Raw genomic sequence first — 21,650 nt, 5'->3', positions numbered from 1 at the left:
TCCCTTTGTTCATTATCCTTTCCACTTGATGCACACTTTTCCCTTTTCAATTCCTCTTTAACTATATCTCTCACCCTTCCTTCTTCACGTTTTTGTGTTTTAGGGCTTCTTCCAAAGCCTTCAGTCTGTTTCCAAAATTAGAGGATATCTCTTTAAATCATTCCTCAATTTATCTGTCAACAAGTATGTTTCTTTCTACCTTTTCTCCACATTCTGTGCAGAACCACATTGTGTCATCACTTTTTTTCGCCATGAATATTCCTCGATGGTTTTGCCAAAGACATTTCGATGCAGAAGTAGTCTTTGCATTGTTGGCATTCCAGTAATTTGTCATTTGGGTCAGAAAATCCCAATGTGCATATTTTGCAATGCCAAGTACTGTTCTTTCTGTTTTTCTTGACGTTTGGATTTGGGGAATTGTTTCTTGAGTTGTTGGGGGTTGACTTCCCTCCTTTGGTCCTCCGTCTTTTGTCAATGTTTTCTTGTGATAGATAGTGGTTCTTTGTTTGACATTTTTAGAGAGATTTGTTTGAATCACTATTAATTGATTAAATATTAGGCTCTATAATCATGGAATGAAAACACTACAACTGTGGAATAGTGGAATGCTCCAAGTAATCTCTTAACTATTAATTTAAAAGAAAATAATTGGACATTGAAAAAACATCTGCGCCATTGTTTAGGCCGGGGTATTAAGCACCCCTTTTTCAGTCTGTCCCCACAAATATCTCATTATTTTAAAAGTTATGCAACAATCCTGGACAAGTAAAGAAGAAAGGATTTATTAAAACATAATTTTCAATAAAACAAGAGGCCAATACCCTGATATGACACCACATAATAACTTAATCAGTTTTTTCTAAGGCCTATCAGCTCACTTTAAGTTCATAGTCATGAGGGGCATTAGGCACCGCCTGATGGGGCATTAGGCACCAGCCTATTGGGTGCAAAAATCACATGCCCATTCCTCATTTTCAAGGTCCTGAATGGATGTGGAGAGGTCTGTGCAACTGTAGTGATACCAGGAGTCACAATGGTCGCACTGAATCCAATTTGAGTCAACAGAGTTGCTGTCACTGGATCCACATCTACGACATTCCTCACTTGCCTCGTCGTCAGTTGATGAAATCGGACTCCTACTCCTTGATCTTGGGGTTGATGCTCCTCCAGTGGTTCTCACACCTCTTCCCCTTCCTCTGCCTCGACCTGTTCATGCTGCAGCAGCCTCTTTTGTAGCAGCAGCCTCCCGGAGTCGATTGAAGCATTCATCTGATGTAAGACTTTCTCCATACTGGAACCGTTGGACACGCTCCGATCTGCCTCGAGATGAGGCGTCAAACAGTGGGGTTAGTTTTTTCAAAAAGAAATCCTTCACAGACAAACTTGTATGGGATGCTGGAGAAGCTGAGCAAGATGAGTGTGATGAGGATGCAGCAAGCAACGATGGGGGTCCTGACGAGGGACCGGGTGATGGTGTGGTAGATGAGGGCCCTGGCAAGGGCGGAGCAGAAGAAAGTTCAGCAGATGAGTGTCTTGGGGATGGTGCAGCAGATGATGGTCCTGGCAATGGTGCAGCAGAGGATGTTGGTGTTGGAGAAGGCGAGGACACAGACGGTTGAGCTGATTGTGGTCTTTGTTCTATCACGACGGCCTGATTATTGAAAGGGTAAATTCCAGTGGAGGAGAACCCTGCTTTCACAGTGTGGGGTCTGAAAGACTCCTCCACAAATTCCTTCAGCATTTTGGGGAATTGCTTCTTTCCCACAGGCCCGGTGTGAGTTCTCGCAAACTTTAAAAGCATGGCTTGCCACTTAATCTTCACAGGGCGGAAGACGGCACGGTCCAGTGGCTGGAGGAGGTGCGTCAAATGTGCTGGGAGACGCAACAGGACAACAATGTTGTCTCTTGCCTTCTCGATGAGGGCCAGAGAGAGATGGGATGCATGGCCATCAAAAATTAAAACCCTTGGTTTGTCCTTCACATCCTCTGTGTGCTTGAGGAACACTTGGGTGAACCAGTCTAGGTACAAAGTACCTTCCATCCAGCCGTTGGTGCTGGTTACATATGCGGCACCATCAGGCCCACCGACAACCCAATCTTTATACAAATTTTTGCTGTTGTAAACAACATACGATGGCAGCATTTTCCCACTAGCTGATCCACAACAGTTAACAGTTATCTGCTCCCTACCAGAGCCCCCAATGCTTTGGTTGACTCGTTTGCTCCCTTTCCGAGCAAGAACCCCTGACTTCGGATCGGTCACAAATCCTGACTCGTCGCTATTGAACAGCTGAGCAGGCATGTCCTTCACACCCTTCTCGATCAGGATCTCATCCAGGAGCTTGAACCAACTTTCTACTACCTCTGGGTCCTCTGCTTTTTCACGGCATTTGCTGAGGTGTTCCGTCTTTCGAGGAACAATATAAGGGTGGCGCTTTTAGAATCCTTTCATCCAGTCATATCCTGGCGGATCCTCCTTGAATGGTGTTTCCAAACCCAAGGTTTGGACAAACTCCTGTACAATGTCCTTTACCTCCTCACTAGAGAAACCATAGCCCCAGTCTGCCATGAGTTTTATGCACTCTGCCAGCTCATTCTCCTGAATAGAGGAAATAGCGGTCTGTTTACCCACATGGGCATTCACTGGGATTTTGCCTGAAACTCTCCGGAGAAGGGGCTTTTTGTTGACTCCATAATATTTGGCAGGCTCCAGTGATTGACATCTGTTTCTTCATCACTGCATTATATGCATTGATCATCTCTTGACATTCACTGAAGTTCCTCCTACCACCTTCTTTCTTCTTTTGATAGTCCCGTACCATTCTGAGGAAATACAAAAAAGGATGGGGCATTAAGCACCACTTGTCGGAAAGGGTAATATCAGTGCAATATGTTTTTTTATGATACAATTATGACTTGAAATGGCTTAGTTATTATCAAAGACATACAGCAGTTCCCTTTTTGTGGGCATTTAGTTATTATTAGCTCATTTGAACATATTTAAATTATTTTTGCTCAGAATATAAATCGTACTTGGGGCAGTAAGCACCTTAATGTTGTGAACTAAAAAATTATTGGATAGTCTACAATGCACAATTATTTTTTTTAGAAAATGAAGAATCAGCCTCAAAAGATAAGAAATAAAGATGCTATACAACTAAATGTAATAAGTATATGGTTCCTTGCTCAAGATAAAGAAGTACATATACGGGGCAATGGTGAAACAAAATGACAGACCAGAGTTTACAGCAACCTGGCTTTCTCAGCCTCAAATCTAAATTATTTTAGCAAAAATGACAAAAAAATTTGATTTCCACTTACCTGAGATCGTGGATGATCTTTGAACAATAGAGGAACTTGCAAATCACACAGAGTTTGAAGAAACACTAGGTTTTGTCAAAGTTGGCTTGCAGAGCAAAAAGTTTCAAAGTAGCTTTCACAATGGCTGAAGTTGTGGAGGGAAAAGGAGCTTCCTAAATTTGGGATTTGTAAGACTTGATCTCATTGGATGATGTAAAAATACCTGTGAAACGCAGTCTGATTGGTCCAGGACCAGAGAGAACTGGTTCCTAGTGCCCCAGCACTATCTTAGTAGTATTATAGAGTATTTTAGTAAGGGTAAACAAAGAGTGGTGCCTATTGCCCCGTGGTGCTTAATACCCCAGTTTGCCCTAAGTCACCGGAATATATCTGATCTTTTAGACGAGACTCGATTCTAGCTATAAACTAAATTAAGATATATAATGAAAATACTTACTTGTAGAAGTGGTAGGACTTGAATTAACTTTGACTTTGGACATCTTTTCCAGGGCAAGAGCTAATATTTTTTTAACTGAACTACTAGCCGCCATTTTTTGTCAAAGTCAGAAGTGAAACCGGAATCCGGATGAAACTCCAATGAGGAATTCGTACTTTATTAATAAATGGCTTACCGCGATCTTATCTTATTCTAGGACAGTCTTTATGTTCTTCCATGACAATAATCTATCACGTATGACATGTTCAATAATAATGAATATCCTTCGTGGATAGTAATAATTCGACTATTCAAAATAATAGTGATTCTTCGTAAAATGATTTACCGTACGCATTTATACAGCAGATCTAAAAGAAAATGCGAAACCCGAAAGGAACGAAACTGAGCGCAGTCCGAGAACACAAGTCTCCAACAACTCACACTGGCGATAAAGTGTATTTTGTCCGAAAATTAAAAACGTCAATAACAAATTACTTATCTAATCACAACTTTCAACTAGTTCTGATAATTCATAATTCAACACATTTATATAAAATTTCACAAAAACATGCTCGTTTTTATATTGTATTTTCGCATTATATAGAGGTCGTCTCAATGCAGTTTTATCATGTACTCGCCGTAACGACCCCAATACAAATACATAATTATTAAGTAGCATAGCAAACATAAATGCACAGCATCAATGTGATGTGTTCTTTTGATATTCTTCCTTAATTTGATGGTCCAACGATGCGAGTCCAGAGGTTAATTATTGAGTAAATGAGCTTGACCTTAAGGCGACCAGAAAAGTGTCGCCATAATGACATTTTACACGAAAAACACAACTTAAGTCGACCAAATGTCGCCCTAAGTGCAATTTGTACACACACACACACACACACACACACACACACACACAAATATATATATATATATATATATATATATATATATATATAATATATTATTGATTGCTTACTAACAACAAACACTAATAAGAGATGACTTATAATAATAATAATATATATATATATATATATAGCATATATATATTTCGTATTATGATTGCAAAATTCGGGTCCTGACATTGTGTTTTTGTGTATGGCATGGCCATTTAGGGGTTGTAAGAAATGTAGAAATTTTCTAAAAAGTTCAAGAGGAGTTGCAAAAATACAAAAGCTCTTCTGTCAAATCAGCCAGCATGCACCATGTATTATTCTTTCTTTTCTTCATTCTAAAGTTTTTGAACAAATAAAACAAGGAACATAATGCTAAAACCATAACAATGGAAAGTAAAACTCAGTTATTATTTTTTGACTTACTTACTTATCCAAACCAGCGACCACTTGAGCTCTAGCCCTTTGGTCGTGTGCCATGACGTAGAAGTTAGACGTCTTTTGTAGTTGTTCCAGGTGGCTATAAAGTGTGTTAGTGATGCTTGGATTTGGTGGGGGGGGGGGGGGGGGGGATGTGCATCTCAGGTCTTCAAGAGGTTGACATTCAAGCAAGTGGTGTGTTACTGTTTCATTGGGGTGTTGACATAGGCTCCTTCCGCGCTAGGAAAGGACTGTCCGAGGACGTATTTGTCCTGTCCCACTGGAGAAAACTTCTATTCAAAAGGGGTACCGCACTAGGACAGGACTGTCCTGGGACACACCTTGTGTATCGCTTGCACAAATGCATTATCAGTATGGATGATTTAGAGGTTGCATGTGTTTGTGCTTTACCGCTTAGAAAAAAGAAAAATGGATAGAGAAAACAATATTGGGTGCATCCTTTAATGACCCAAAGATTGCTCAAGGGTCAATTCCATTGACTCTATGTGATCTCCGATCTTATCCTAAAATGTTTTTCTTGGAATCACCTCACTTTACCCAGGTGCAAATGAATACCAGTTCGCTGATGAAAGTAATCTTTGACGGACTAGCGTCAGCATGGCTTGTTGGTACGGTCTTTGCTTCGTACCCAAAAGGTACCAGGTTCGATGACCTGCTGCTGCGCTGTGTGACCTTGAGTAAGTCACCTCGCCCTAGCTCAATTTGCGGCGCTGCACTGCGGCTGACGCCTGGGTTATACCTCGCCCTAGCTCAATTTGCGGCGCTGCACTGCGGCTGACGCCTGGGTTATTCCAGTCTTCCCTTGGAATAGACCCTCAAGAAAAATTTCCCCTATGGGATGAATAAAGGGATTTTAAAAAATTATTTATTGTAAACTTATCTGTCTGCTCAACGCTACAGAAACATGGATAAGTTCCGGATTTATAAGCTTAGGAGGCAGGATGGCCGAATGGTTAGCGCGTTGTACTCTGGACTCAGAGGGTCTTTGTTCGATTCCGACCAAAGCCAATTTGTACTTTCCTAGAGCAAGAAAATTTACTCCAATCACTCACTCCATTCAGGTGTAAAAGGGTACCTGTCAAGCTGGGAAAGTAATCTGCGATAGACTGGTGTCCTGTTCGTTTTAGCTTTTTTTGTGGTGTGTCTTGTCAGGATGGACGACAAGAGACAGAAATTATTTGTTTGTGATCTGATTGATAGTATTTAGTTAGAATTACTCATAACAATGGCCCACAAAAAGAAACAACACACGAGGCAAACTGTTTTTGTTTTGTTTTGTTTTTTTTTCATTTGTCTCTCAACGACATGACTGTTTCAACGCAAATTTCTGTCATACCCGTTGGGGGGGGGGGGGGGGGGGGGGAGGCGAATCGACGCGGGAATAAAGCGCATTACGTCCCATTTGTATCATATGAAAATGCACCCTACATGAAGTACGAAGGAACTTCGTTAAAATGATTAAGAGCAGTGAAATAGTGAAGCCGTCTAGCCAAGCTGTAACATGGAGAATACCCAGACTGTTGAAGTCCATATATTGATTGCAAATTCTGCTATTTCCAACTATATACCGCTATATCGAGACCTCGAGAATAACGATACATTTACTTGCCCAGGTGACATCTTTACTTGCCAAAAAGTATTATATCAATGGCTTCAAAATGTCTAGTTTCAATTTCAGATTTGACAAGCTGGTAGCCATTATAATCGATACTTACAAATTATTATGAAGTAAATGTTTTCTGTCCAAAATGAGAAAAAAGAGTTTTGTCAACTCACCACGGTCTGTTGCTATTGATTTTTTAAATCAAACAAAAGATGATTTAAAAACAAATAAAAGTTTAGCGGTAAAATGAACATTGAAGATTGGTCGATGCTTCATTTATTCAATATTATAATAGGAGTTGAGTAAATATTATAATTTAAAATATTGAGAAGGGTCCGAAGCTGAAAATCTACAGTGGAAATTTGTTATAACGACAACTGTCTGAACGGGGAGATTATTCCAGAGACCTTGTTATGGCTGATTTTAAAAGGGAAAAGAATCTAAATTATATTTTTTTTTTAACCACACAGTTGTTAATTTCTGTACTTTCAGTAGCCGTATATGGTTCCGGTATTATTTATTGCGCCGACTGCTCAACGGTACGGTGCTTTGTTTCGTGATGCTAAAGTGAGTTAAGTGACACTGGGATGGTCGCTTGACCAGATGGATGGCAATGATCGTTAAGTCCTCGGCATGGATTTGTGTCATTGGGTAAAGCACTGGGCTAGACACTATTAATACTATTAACACAATTCTTCACTTGACCCAAATGTGATATTGAGTACTTAATTATAGTCAGAGGCGGATATTATCAGGTTATATTAGACGCGAAGAGCCGGCACCAGCGACTGAGACGTGATCCATTTTCTCGGCCTCTCGCGTAATTGCACTTTGGACTGAGAAGGAGGCTGGATTATATAGGCATAGATAACGCAGAATTTAAATTCTGTCCGAAACGGGGTACACTCTCCAAAACTTACTTATTACTATTTTGAGATCTTTGAGATTCTTATACAATCATCGATGAACAGTTAATGGAATATCTCGTGATTTATGGACAGGTTCGAAAGCGATGTTTTATACATCGAAAGTACCTGTGACAGGTTGTGTAACCAAAAGCTTGCGACTCGATGCAAGTCTAGTATGAATGTTTGCGTACTTTTCAACAGAATTTATAATTTCTCTCCGTATCTAGGGTAGAGCGCCACATGCACAATTATATACTATTGAATGACACTGACCTTGCCCCTCCCCTAACACATCGTAGGCCTGAGGTAGTCTCCATTCTTTACTTCTCCGTTTCTTGTCAGCAAGCCAACAGCAACCCAAGCGATCCTCTATCACGTGTCCTTGGATCCGATGCTGCATATTTCTTGAGTCCTCCATGATCTGTGTCATGGTGCACGCTAGAATATTCTATTCCATTCGTTCACTTGACCCGAATCGGCTTGATACTTATTAATCAAGCATATTATCAGAGTGTTAATAAGAAAGAGACGGTCAACAGGCGACTGGTACTGTGTGAAATAGAAACCAGTTTCATGTGGCCTGCTGGCGGAATAGATTTAAGCACTGAGAATGTTGGGTTCATGGAAATGTTCATATAGGACGCTAACTGATGGGCATGTATGTGTGGGGCAATCCAACTTGGAAATTTAAGCATGCATCAATGGTCAAACGCTGCTACATAATGCCTACCATAATAATATTATGGTAGGCATTATGTAGCAGCGTTTGACCATTATCGACAAATAATCACTGATCTTAAGACCAATGTTAATGAACCTACTCCGGAGACCAGGAAAACAACAGATCTCTTGTTTATTTACATACAGTGGAACCCATGTATAACAGGTATGTGATAACAAAGGCTTTGACTCAATCAATCCTAGAGAATTTTGCTACTTTTCAAAACAGGAAAATATGTATTAAAAATGAGCATGTGCATATTCAACTATCATTAACATGTAAAAGCTAATAACATTAGCTTTGATACTACTACTACGCTATAATTTGTCTCAGAAAAAGGTACTTGATAGGCATGGGGTAAAAGTAACCCGGGTAAACTACGGATATGATCGGTGTGAGGGTTGAGTGAGTTAAAAATCCTCGTTATTTGTCTTCCTCTTTGCTTTTCGTAAAACTTTAACGGCTAAAGCAGGGACTTCGGCTTTATTTACTTCGGTCTATATAATTCCACTTTAGGGTCAGTACCCTAAGGTAGTGATGAGGGGAGGGGGGGGGGGGGGGGGGGCATAGCCTGTAACCAAACGGTTCCTATTTTTGGAAAACAAATATTTAAAGAAGGCAAGAAATGTGGTAACCTCTCCTTTTGGTGGGCTTTCATACCAAATGATAAACGGTGATTTAGGCCATTTAGGTTGTTTCCCTACGGCTATAACTGGAATCTGGTTTTAACAGGGATTTTAGTCAGGTCCCAACATTACTGTTATACTGAGGTTCCACAGTATTTTTTTATAGCTAAATTGGGACTCGCCCACGTCTTGTATGAAAGGTAAGTAAGAAGATTGGGCATGTTGTGTTTTAAAAACGATTTATTCCCCAAATTGTGTTCAATAAAATTCAACAAATACAATAATTAATTACATTTCATGTTGCACATCTGAGGACCTTGCAATGCTCCACTGTATCACTTTGTCTTATTCAACAATTTCCTCTTGGCCTGTGAAGTAAAAAACATATTTTGTTTTAATAAAACTGACTTTTATTTTCCCTGTCCTTTTCTTTGTTTCTTAACATTTTTATTGTTTGTGGTCGCGACAATTTTTTTTTTTAATCTGTATCAGAGCTGCGCGTATCAAGTTATCACGACGATCTCAACTCTGATGTCTCTTGAGAGGACTGATCAACCGGTTTTCAAAAGGAAACCGTCCTGCTATTCGCATTGTCCTGATCGAAATAATTTACTTTGTTTTGTGTATATATTTATATTATTATTATTTTATATATATTATTATTTTTATTATTATTATTATTATTATTATTATTATTATTATTATTATTATTATTATTATTATTATTAATATTATTATTATTATTATTATTATTATTATTATATTATTATTATTATATTATTATTATTATTAACAGTGAAACGATTTCATTGTATCAATATCGATTTGTTTAGCTGTAATTAATTTAATCAGTTATTGCATTTTATTTAATTCATAATTTTCTAACCATTAATTTCTGTAACAAAACAGAGCAATGAACATAAATGCGTTCACCATAGTTTGTCTTATTATGTTTCTGATGACGTATAATTCTAAAATGAAAGCAAAAATATCTATGTTCAAAACGTAATGGCATGTTCCTCTCACGATCATCTGCAAAAGTGCAGTGGCGTGGCATGCTTACAGTATAAGGTGGTGCCAGAATAAGAAGAAAATGACTTAAGACATGCTATATTTTAAATACAATAGAAAGAAAAAATATACAGAAAAAACTTACTCAAATAAGTAAGAGGCGGTATTTACCATTTTTCAGTTTTATTTTATTTTAAATGCTGTTATAATCCATTTTTAAAAGATGGATGTAGTGCCAGGCACTAAATCAACCAATGTAGCCACGCCCCTGCAAAAGTGTGATGTCAAAGTACTGGTTCCAATCTGATATTAAGTGCAAAGCCAGTTTCCGGAGGATTGGATATATACCGTACGTTGTGCAACTTATCTTTTCTAGCCCTGTAAAATCGTAGCCATCGTAAAGTTATAGAATGACACTGATAAAAAAAAAATGACGTCAAAATGCCAGTCTTTTGGCACAAAATTAAAATCGTTAGTTGTTTTCAATTGTTCAACCAATGAAATAACTTCTTTCCTTGAGCTCTACTAACGACAACTCACTAGACGCTACACAAACCTAAAAAATGACGTCAAACTTCTAGTCCTAGAGGGTTCTAGTGTCAGGCTATATATGTTAAAGATGGCTACGGTACAATACTGCCGTACTCTGGAAAACCCTAATTCTTTAAAAATAGTTTTTTCCAGAGTACGGCAGAACAATGGTCGTCAATAAAGATCATCAATTTTCTGTCTTTTATAATAATTATGCCACCTTATGATTCAACATAAAACCTATTCATTGTTTATACATTTTTAAAACTGGAAAAGAGTAATGTGTGACGTCGCGACCTCTTTATTTTTTTTAGAAATACTCCGCTATTTACTTAGAGATTCTAGTGTAAATTTAGACTTTCGCGACGGCTTGTCAGGTGAATAATAATATTAGAGCAGTGTGGCAATATAACAATTTTTACACAGAAAGCACAATACTGTTTGCATGCACCAAATACGATATGATTAAACAAAAAAAAGAAAGAAAGAAAAATCAAAGCGCGGGTTATATGTATTTTATCGCACATATTTACATAGAAATTCCACGCTGCATTGGCGTAAGAGAAGATAATATGTCTTGAGGCCTTGAAAAGGCGTGGCATTTGTTTGTTGTTTTTTTGTGTTTTGTTTTCGGGTCTCTTCTTTTTTTTTTTTTTTTGTATGTTCGCTAGTTAAATGACACCCTGTAGACACCTTTCAATGAGGCCTTGCGTCTTGGTCGCCCAAGCAGTGGTTTATCTGTGTTTGTCCCAGGTTAAGCTTAAACATAGTGATAGCCCAAGGTATAAAACTCGTTTAATGTATGCCTATGAATTCCGTATTTTTTTTTTTTTTGGAAATGGCGTTTACAATAGATGACATTACAAAGCATTATGATTATTGGAATTTTATATCACATCGTTACTCATACTTAACACATTTAAGTCCAATAATCAAACGCAAATCATGCGCTTTATTTATCATAAAGCGGTTATGAAGTCTAGAGGTATCGGATCGGAGGGTCTTGGGTTTGAGCCCTTCTCTGAGCGGTGCATAGTCGAGTCTTTGAAAAAAGGCTCTTTACTTACATTCTATCACCGTACTCAGGCGTAAAATTTTAATTATTGCTGTCGGCTAGGGACCCATTGTAAAGCGCTTTGAGCACGTTTAGTGGATATTGCGCTATATAAAAGTTCGTTTGAGTTTTTTTTAAATAATAATTATTGTAACGAATACTTTTTGTTGCGTTGCGGTTTTTTTTCCCGCTACAACAATGACAGCATAAAGATCTGGGTTATCAGACTTATAAACAGATAAATGTTCTTAGTTCTGTCGATATAAAATTGTAAGACTTTGGAGTTTAACCACAAACTGGACTACAGTTTATGAGTAGTCTATTCATATTTTAAATACCGTCAACTGGGGTAACTTTGCCTGAAGGGGCAACTTTGCCTCTTTAATTTTGGACCAATTATAGTATATTTAGTTTTGTGGTCCTAATTTCCTTTGACAAAAAGTTCAGTCATTTAACCAGGATAATGACTACAACAAAACTGAGATCACTCAAAATGCTCCAAATTTACATAGGCAAAGTTACCTCTTAAAGCAAAGTTACTCCTGTTGACGGTACAACAAACAAACAAATACTAAGAATTTTTAAAAGCGCTGAAAAATGCAACAAGATGCATTATGCTCATAATCATAAACTTTCTACTCTTAAAATAAATCCATATATCATCTCCTGGGTTTTAGACTTCCTCACAAATAGAATACAAAATACATACAAGTAAGAGGAGATGTCTCCAATAACACAACTATAAATACTGGTGCTTTGCATGGCTGTGTAATCTCTCCCATGCTTTTTATACTTTATACGAACGACTGTAAAAGCGCAGATCTAAGCATACCCGTTTTAAAATTTACAGACGACACTACTCTACAAGGATTAACTACTAATAATGATGAAATCAATAATAAGGAAGAAATAGATAAATTTGTTTCCTGGTGCGACAATAACCACCTTGAACTTAATGTAAGTAAGACTAAATAATTAATTAATTATAGACTTTAGAAAAGATAAGAATACAAAAGACCATAATATCACTATCAAGAATGAAAAAGTAGAGCAAGTAGTAGAATACAAATATCTAGGAGTCACCATGAACAACAAATTACGGTGGGACGTAGATACCAGATACATCAATTGTAAAATTAATCAAAGAATGTACTTTGTACGAAAATTGTCCAAACTTAACATTGACAAAACACTTTGTACGTTATTTTATAGATCTGTAATAGAAAGTGTATTTTTTTTTGTTTTTTGTTTTTTGTATTACTGCCTGGGGTGGAAATTGTTTTAGCTCAGCAAAAGGTGACTTTGACAGGACTATTAAAAGAGCTAACAAACTTACCACAGGATCCATGTCTTTTAATGATTTATATAGAGAATGCTGCTTAAAAATTAAGAAAAATTGTAAATATTTTAGCCAATCCCAACCATTATCTAAATCATCTCACCATCAAGTCGACAGAAGTGAACGATTGTTGCCAATCCGTGCAAAAAGTGAAAGATGCCTCAGATCCTTTTTACCTTGCAGTTGCATAATTTTTAATCAGGAAAATATTTTATAAATTTTGGTCTATGTCTGTTTAAAATTTGAATCTCCCTCTTTAAAATTAATCCATACCTACAATTTTTAAACAACAATTTATAAAATCGCTTAATACATCTTTACAATTTCCTATTTAATCTATATGTGCCGTGTAATTTAAACTACCGTATGTAATTTTTCTCAGTCAATTTACAAAATTATTATACTGTATCTAATTCTTAGTTTTTTACTGAATTTATTTTTTAATATGTTGATATCAATATTATACACTTTACTAGGCGTCTATATCTTTACAATTATATAATCTTTACGTCCCTTGACATGTATACTCTGTAATTATTATTACTGCTTACCTATTACCATGTTATTATTATTAAATGATTAATCGTTCATGATGTTCACATGAAGTAGAATTGTACTGCATCATGACGTGCGGGTATAATGTGTGTGTGTATGTGTGTGTGTGTGTGAGAGAGAGAGAGAGAGAGAGAGAGAGGGAGTGTGTGTGTGAGAGAGAGAGAGAGAGTATGTGTGTGTGTGTGTGTGTGTGTGTCTGTGTGTGTGTGTGTGTGTCTGTGTGGGTGGGTGGATGTGTTAAAAGAACTGTACTGTGTATATATACTTTCCATCTCAAACATGCGTATTTAACAAACTCGAAATCGATTTCTTCAGAGTGAATATAACGTGGAAAAGCTCTCCAGGTCGAGGAAGGCGGAGCAAACATTGGATCAGACCAAGGCCTTCTATATAGGTCATATATAGAGGGCCTTGATCAGACCCGACGTGACCTCAACAAGGTCTGACATTTCAACTCTACGCTATTTTCCTATTTTCCTGTTGGGCTGGGTTCCGGGTTTTCCCCATTCCGTTGTCAGCGGTAATCAGCGATATGTTCGCATCTTCGCTATTTTTTATTTTAATAAATTCACACAATCCAAAATAAGAGGACAATTAAATATCTGGATGATATTTGCAACATTCATAATTTCAGTAGAATTTTCCCCTTCTCCTTTTGCAATAAATGACACCTTTGAAACTGCATAACTTGTTTATTTATGAATGGAATTTCAAAATCCAAAAACATTTTTACTCAGTGGAGATAGGGCTTTGATTTCAGGGAAAAAAAATTCCTCAAAAAGAGAAAAAAACATTTTTCATAGTCATTGCTAAATAAGTATACAAAAACTGTTCTCGCTGTTGTCCTACCATACCCTATAACTATGATATTTGGTAAAGATTGAGTCCATTGTCAGGAATACGGCAGACAATGCAACGTCAGAAACAAAAGGAAAATTAATAAAATGTGAGAAGTGGGGAGAAGAGATAAACATGGAGAGAGAGATAGATAGAGAGAGAGAGAGAGAGAGAGAGAGAGAGAGAGAGAGAGAGAGAGAGAGAGAGAGACGGGTGGGAGGAATAAGAACAGAGAGAGAGAGAGAGAGAGAGAAAGGGAGAGAAGCTAGGAGGGGGGGGGGGGGGGGGGGGGGCGCTGGTGTGTACCTACGCATTGAAGCATCATTAGATAATCTAAGAATTCACAATATAACTATAACTATTGATTATTATGGGATCGATGTCAGGTGTTGTCAAGATTCATGGTTTGAAGCCATGGCGTGGTAAAAAAAAATATGTAATGTCATTGCTTTTTAGTCGTCACAGCGGGTTTGTATGTGTCAATAAACAGTAAAAGTGACATAGTTTGTTAGAAAAGTTATATGGATGCCATAATGAATAACAAACAAAGCCAAGTTAAATGGGATTTTTTTTTTAAATAGTAAAGAAACTTTGTGGTATTATAAAGTTAGGAAGAATGAGAGGACAATTAAGCTATCTTTCCATTTTGGTTAGCTGGTAGGCAGCTGTTCATATTTTGATGTCGACACAAAATGTTGAATATGATGTTGACAATTCTTGAGATGGCAATATTAATTAGGCTTACTTCAAGATGGAAAATAGAGGGAAATTCTTTTAAAATATTGATGTCTTTTCCTGCAAGATTTTACTTAAGATTATTTGGTGAAAATGTAACAGCAGATGATTAAATTGAACAATTCAACTGAGGGGAAGCTCAGACCACCACGTCTTAAAGTACATGTATATTTTGTAACATCAGCATAGTGAAGGTCTGGGTCCCCCAGAAAGTACTAGGACCCGCCCAAAAGAAAAAAGAACACTGTATATCAGAAGAATCTTGGAAACTGATTGGAGAAAGGAAGCAACAAAAGAAAAACTATTAAAACTATTTAAAACGAAATCTCAAAGAATTCAAAGTCGCTTAACAGAAGAGACTCAACACTAGACAAACGCATAAAAAATCAATACAACAGGACAAGAAACACCATTATGACATGATTGCGGATAGAGCTGAGAAAGCAAACCCAAGACAGGATATAAGAAGGCTGTACCAGGATCAAAATTGCTGTCGCAAAACTTCCAGAATTGTGATCTATCAGTAAACGATTCAGCAGGAAATTTACTACCCGGAGAATTAAAGCAAATGGAACGAGGAAAAGAACATTTCGAAACAATATTGAACTGAGCACCTACAAAACCACGTACATACATCAGACCTGCACTAATAAATCTACAAATCAATACAGAACCCCCAACCACCGAAGAAATAAAAAATGCAATCGAAAGTCTCAGCACAGGCAAAGCAATAGACGAGGACTAAGTGATAGCTGAAATGTTGACAATAAAAAAGGAAATCACTCCCTAAAGCTTACAAAATATATTCTTAGATATATGGAAATCAGAACTATCAACAGAATGGTGTGTTGGACTAATTGTCGAACTGTCCAAAAAGGGAGAACTACCTGATTGTGAAAATTGGCGAGGCATCATGTTGCTCTCAATCACAAGCAAAGTATTTAGAAGAATGGTGTGAATCGCATGAACTTGGTAATAGACCGAAGCTCATAAAACAGCAAGCAGGATTCCGAAAGGGCCGCTCATGCTCCGACCATATCTTCACCCTAAGACAAGTCGCAGGAATGGAATTCACCCTTATTTGCAAACGTCATAAACTTAGAAAAAGCCTCCAATCGTGTCCACAGGCCAGCTCTCTATTCGACGGCACTATGGAATTCCTACAAAAATTGTTATCATCTTTCAAATGCTCGATAAAAACTTCCATGCCAAGGTATTTGTGTGAACAAGGTGACTGAAGGTTTTAATATTGAAACAGGAGTGAAGCGAGGCTGCATTTTATCTCCTTTTCTTTTCTGCCTTGCAATCGACTGAATCAGTAGACAAGAAAACCGGACTCAGCTGAACACTTACGCTAGAAGATCTCGACTTTACAGACGACATTGTACTCCTCAACCACAATTTCACAGATGTACATTCTAAAACACAACTGGTTGCCAACAGTGCTCTTAAGCTTGGCTTAAATATAAATGTTGAAAAGACCAAAACGATGAGGACAAATCCTAATTCAAACTAAATTCAGAACATAAACAACCAAGGCATTGAGGATGTGAATCATTTCACCTATCTAGGCAGCAGGATTAGTCAAAATGGAATTCCGAAGGACTAACAAAAGCTAGAAGAGACATTGGAATGCCCATAAATATCTGAAAATCACCACTAAAACAAAGCTACGTCTCACCAAAACAAATGTTCTATCTGTTCTCCTCTATGAGTCCGAATCATGGAGACTGACAGGCACCATCTCCAACAAACTAAATGGATTCCAAAAAAAAATGCCTAAGAAGGTTCCTGAGGATATTATGGCCACAAGTAATTTAAAACAAAGAACTGGCTAAATGCACACAAACTCAACCAGTAACTGAAGCTGTAAAGAGGAGACTGTGGAAATGGAATGGACATTCCTCAGAATGGATTTGAGTCCCAATCCCACGATTGCCATCAGGCGGACCCTACAGGAAACGAGAAGAAGGGCCGGGCCCGCCCGCTGGAGATCTGGTCGAAAGAGAAATGAAAGCTAGTGGATGGTCTTGGGGACAGACGACGAAAATGGCTTCCAATCGAGAAAGATGGCATTTCACCGTGTCAGCCTTATGTGCTGATCAAGCACCGAGAGGGTTATTATTATTATTATTATTATTATTATTATTATTATTATTATTATTATTATTATTATTATTATTATTATTATTATTATTATTATTATTATTATTATTACTATTATTATTATTATTATTATTAAATGGAACGATTAAAGGACAATGAACAATGACCAGCTTGCTTTCAAGGTTTCATCGGCAATCCGCATTGGTGGAAAATGACAAGTTCTGAGTATTGGATTTCAAATGAAACGTGAAAGCTGATTCACGAGAACACCCCCCCCCCCCCCCCAAAAAAAAAAAAAGAGATAAAAAAGATGCAAGATAGGAAAAGATAATAATAAAAGGAACGTACAATACTAAGTTGAAAATTAACTTTAAAAAGGAAACAATTCAATCGGAAATTTGCTACAATTCGAAACACTACTCTGCTCCATTAAATAGACGCCCCCCCCCCCTCCCTCAAAGTGCACCCCCTTCCCCCTTCTATTACTACCGTTCCCCCTCCTATTTGATACACTTGAGATTTTTAAATTATGGATATATGGGCATAATGTTTACTTGTAGCTGGTGTTTTATATTGTGTTTGACTGTGTGCGTATGTGTGTGTGTGTGGGGGGGGGGGGGGGGGGGGTGAATATGCAGTCATACCTAGCTTCCAATCTTATGTTTAGAGATAAGGCCCGAGACTCAGTCACTGTAAACAGAGATGTACGGCATACCCCCGTCACACTACAAAGCTATCGAATCAAAAATTATACGAGACTGGTTAAGTTATGGAGAAAAATATTTGGTATCTGGTTTGTGCGGCTATGTGGTCTTGTGGTATGACACTCGCTTTCGGATCGGAAGGTCCTGGGTTCGAGCGTCGCTCGGCGCATAGTTGAGTCCTTGGAAAAGTACACATTCTCTCACCGTACTCAGGTGTAAAATAAGTACCGTTAACATCGGAATATAATTGTGACCCTCCGCCTCGAAACGGTATTAAGTCGGATTTTTCAATTTAGGGTTTTTGGTACCCAATCATAGCTTATTTTATGCTTTAAAATTTGATACCGCATTTATACAATGCTGATTATTCATTGCCGAGATATGACCGTTTGAACTAGGGAGAGTGTAAAAACCAAGTTTTGAGAAAATTTTATAATATTATCGCCTAACATGTGTCATGTCTCATTCTAATTGTTAAGTGTTTCCATTGGTCAGGGACCCCTTTGTAAAGCGGTTGAGCACGTTTGGTGGACATTGCATTATAAAAAAGTTCAATTAAAATTTTTTTTGTTGTTGTGAAAGTTATAAAAGTCAAGTTTAAAAGACTAAAAAAACAATAACATTTTTATAGTTATGATCACTTAAAGTTGCCATACACGCTTAGGCATCAGTTTCACCCCCGCATACTTGGTACCACTTTGAGGCAACGTGTTTGATAAGACGATAGTAGATTTACCCTATCGTTAACCCCTCTCTCTCTCTCTCTCTCTCTCTCTCTCTCTCTCTCTCTCTCTCTCTCTCTCTCTCTCTCTCTCTCTACGTGTGTGTGTTTGTGTGTGTGTATGTGCGCGCGCACATATGTCTGATATCTTTATACAAGACAAACTCATATCTATAGCGCTAAATTATAACTAGGTGAAGACTATGGTCTACATTATTAACTTTACTTTTTGTTTTTAGCTTGTATGCTCTATGACTATATTTTTTAGCTACTGTTCTGATACCCAGTCCTCGGTCTTCACAATCAATTCTGTCTCAGCTCCTTCTTTTTGAACTCTCAGACTATGCTGCTGTGAACCATTAAAACAATTGTGTTATAAAATCATCAAGGTGAGCAATAGATGAAAACAGACACTTTTTGTCGCACGTAGTACAGAAACTGTGCAAATAAACAGTAGCAGCCTTTCCAACATCTCTGATTCTTACCACCCATTCAGCTACTTACCGTTCCTGCTTTGGTCTTGTCGGCCTTGCTGATTTTGGGTGTTGCCGAAATCGTATCTCTTCTTTTCGTCGCCTTTGGTGTAGACTTTGTTTTGGAGTTGGATGCCTTGGCCGCCAGTGGCTTTTTCTTAGCCACTTTCGACTTTATTGTTGTTACATCATTTGCTTTCTTCGGCTTCTTCGTTGTTTTGCTGTCCTTTGATTTTTCAGATTTCTCTGCTTTTGTAGTTTTGCTTTTCTTTGGTTTATCTGTATCCTCTCCTTTTGATGCCGTTTTAGAAACTTTCTTTTTCTTGGCTTGTTGAGCAATCAAAGCTCTGTTCAAGAGAAAGTAGCCCTTCAAACCTTCATGCTCTGAGGACTTTGGTCGGACTATTTCAGTGGAATCTAAACCCTTCTTCAAGGCGTTTTGCAAACGTTTGTTTGAAAAGTTCTCTTGTGTATCAGGATGCTCTGTGATAACGGCTTTCTTGATACCCTGTATGAAAACATTATAATATTATATACACATGTGCAAAAGTAACTTTACATTTGTTTTGAGTCAATTCATTTGAGTTTTAAGAGATAAAATTGGACAAATGTAACATCACAGAAATGAGCAATAACTTAAATATATGTGAGCCAAATTTCAACAGCATTCATGCATAATCATAAAAGTAACTGCGACCCAAAGGATATAAGATGGGTCTCACTGCTTCGGAAAAAGAGGAAAAAATTGACGAAACAAATTCAGTACCGCGTAGGCTACCACGATTTCCTATCATTGCTCGCTCAAGTCTCCCCATTGAGTTTATCAAGTGGAATATGTCATTGCTGTGACGCACTTCATCCTGCTTCAACAATGCTCCAGATCTTGTAAGTATTCCTTGCATGGCACTGTTGTTATCGTGAAGGTCTAATTAAGAGATCTCAGATGTGGTCAATAAGATTGGGGTCTGAATTTACAGCTCGCAACTCGAGAACTTATTCTCAGTTAATCGAGGTTGCACAGATGCCTTATCGCTCCTAGACCAGCAGTTACAGTATTTCTAACATTGTCAACTTGAAATGTTTTCCACAGCGATGTCACTGGCATAAGAGAGAGGTTTTTATGTGTCAAGCAAATGTTTGATCATAATTGGCCATTGTTTCTCTGGTTTAATCTGTCTGCCTTTGATCCCTCACACGCCCTTTCAGTGTTGAACTTTGCGATAATAGAATTGTCGTTAGCCCTTACATCGAAAAGATTTGCAACCTCAGCCACTTGCCATGAAGAGCATGAAATATATGGCCAAGCAGACAGACACACACACACTCTCTCTCTCTCTCTCTCTCTCTCTCTCTCTCTCTCTCTCTCTCTCTCTCTCTCTCTCTCTCTCTCTCTCTTCGAGGCCCAGTATTGGCATGATTTAGCGAATAAAAGAATAGAAATCAAATAGTTACAAAATGATTTCACAATTTATTTTTGTTTATAACAGCAGGTAACTTGTAAACAGAAGACAACATGGCGATGTTCAATCAGGACACGTAGATGTTTCGAGAATTTAAAATCTTGAGTTTTTTATGATTGTCCTAGTATAATTCCTTCTTTGCGTCATTTCAAAAGTCAAAATATCAAGTTGTCTTACAAAAATGTTCACTATCCCCGAATTGACTGACCGATTGCAATGTAACTAAGCACGCATGTGGTTTAATACAGGCTGTTTTAGATTATATATATATATATATATATATATATATATATATATATATATATATATATTATATATATATATATAATCATATGTATTTATTTACTCAGATTACTTATGATAGCATAGCGCGGGGTAATGTGTGCTTTACAGCTTCGAATTCGAAAACCTCCAGCTAATTTTCTAAATTAATTTTTAAAATCTTGTAGATCCTTCTATCAATCTCTATTCTCTTGAAGAAAGAACACCAGAGTTAACGCTAACAACATTGAATGATCTAAACATAAACAAATTGATTGCATTGTACCCGTATTGTTAATCCTTTAGACGTTTTGTTGTTGCCAAGTGCGAGTAAAACCATACTATACAAGGTGGGTTTTTTAGTCCCAACATCCATCTTTCCTTCGTCTTCTGTTGTAGCCGTTGTGAGTTCTGATTTCATCTGGAAATACACAAATTTATTGAGTTCAGAATCAATCGTGATTATACTGATTATCTGTATTTTATGTAGAGTATTATAAACAATAGATATAACTTATCCTTAGACATTTTAAGAAATGGATTTCATTTTTACAGTGCTAAACGCGTTACTGATGCTGATGCTACTGCTACTATTACTAATTCACTACCACCACCAGTGCTACTACTACTACTACTACTATTACTATTACAACTACTATTACTACTGCTACCACTACTACCACAACCACAACCACTACTACTACTACTACTACTACTACTACTGCTACCACTACTACCACAACCACAACCACTACTACTACTACTACTACTACTACTACTACTACTACTACTACTACTACTACTACTACTACTACTACTACTACTAATAATAATAATAATAATAATAATAATAATAATAATTATAATAATAATAATAATAATAATAATAATAATAATAATAATTATAATAATAATAATAATAATAATAATAA

General features: G+C 37.3%; 1 protein-coding gene across 1 annotated transcript in view; it reads right to left on the bottom strand.

The window, feature by feature from the left end:
• Nucleotides 1–9,153: 9,153 nt before the first annotated feature.
• LOC144974129 (uncharacterized) overlaps nt 9,154–21,650 on the bottom strand; it is a 16,618-nt gene continuing 4,121 nt past the window's right edge. The window contains exons 2-4 of the mRNA XM_078917030.1: nt 21,005–21,139; nt 19,029–19,505; nt 9,154–9,299 (exon numbers count right to left, since the gene is read on the bottom strand). Of these exons, the coding sequence (XP_078773156.1) occupies nt 9,267–9,299; nt 19,029–19,505; nt 21,005–21,139 (645 nt within the window). The 3' untranslated portion in view covers nt 9,154–9,266. The remainder of the gene's footprint in view (nt 9,300–19,028; nt 19,506–21,004; nt 21,140–21,650) is intronic.

Source organism: Berghia stephanieae, chromosome 5 (genome assembly GCF_034508935.2).
Source record: "Berghia stephanieae isolate SIO BIC M18660-M18661 chromosome 5, UCSD_Bste_1.3, whole genome shotgun sequence".
Classification (NCBI taxonomy): Eukaryota; Metazoa; Mollusca; class Gastropoda; order Nudibranchia; family Aeolidiidae; genus Berghia; species Berghia stephanieae.
Note: the sequence above shows the minus strand (reverse complement) of the source record. Positions and strands in the feature narration are given on the sequence as shown.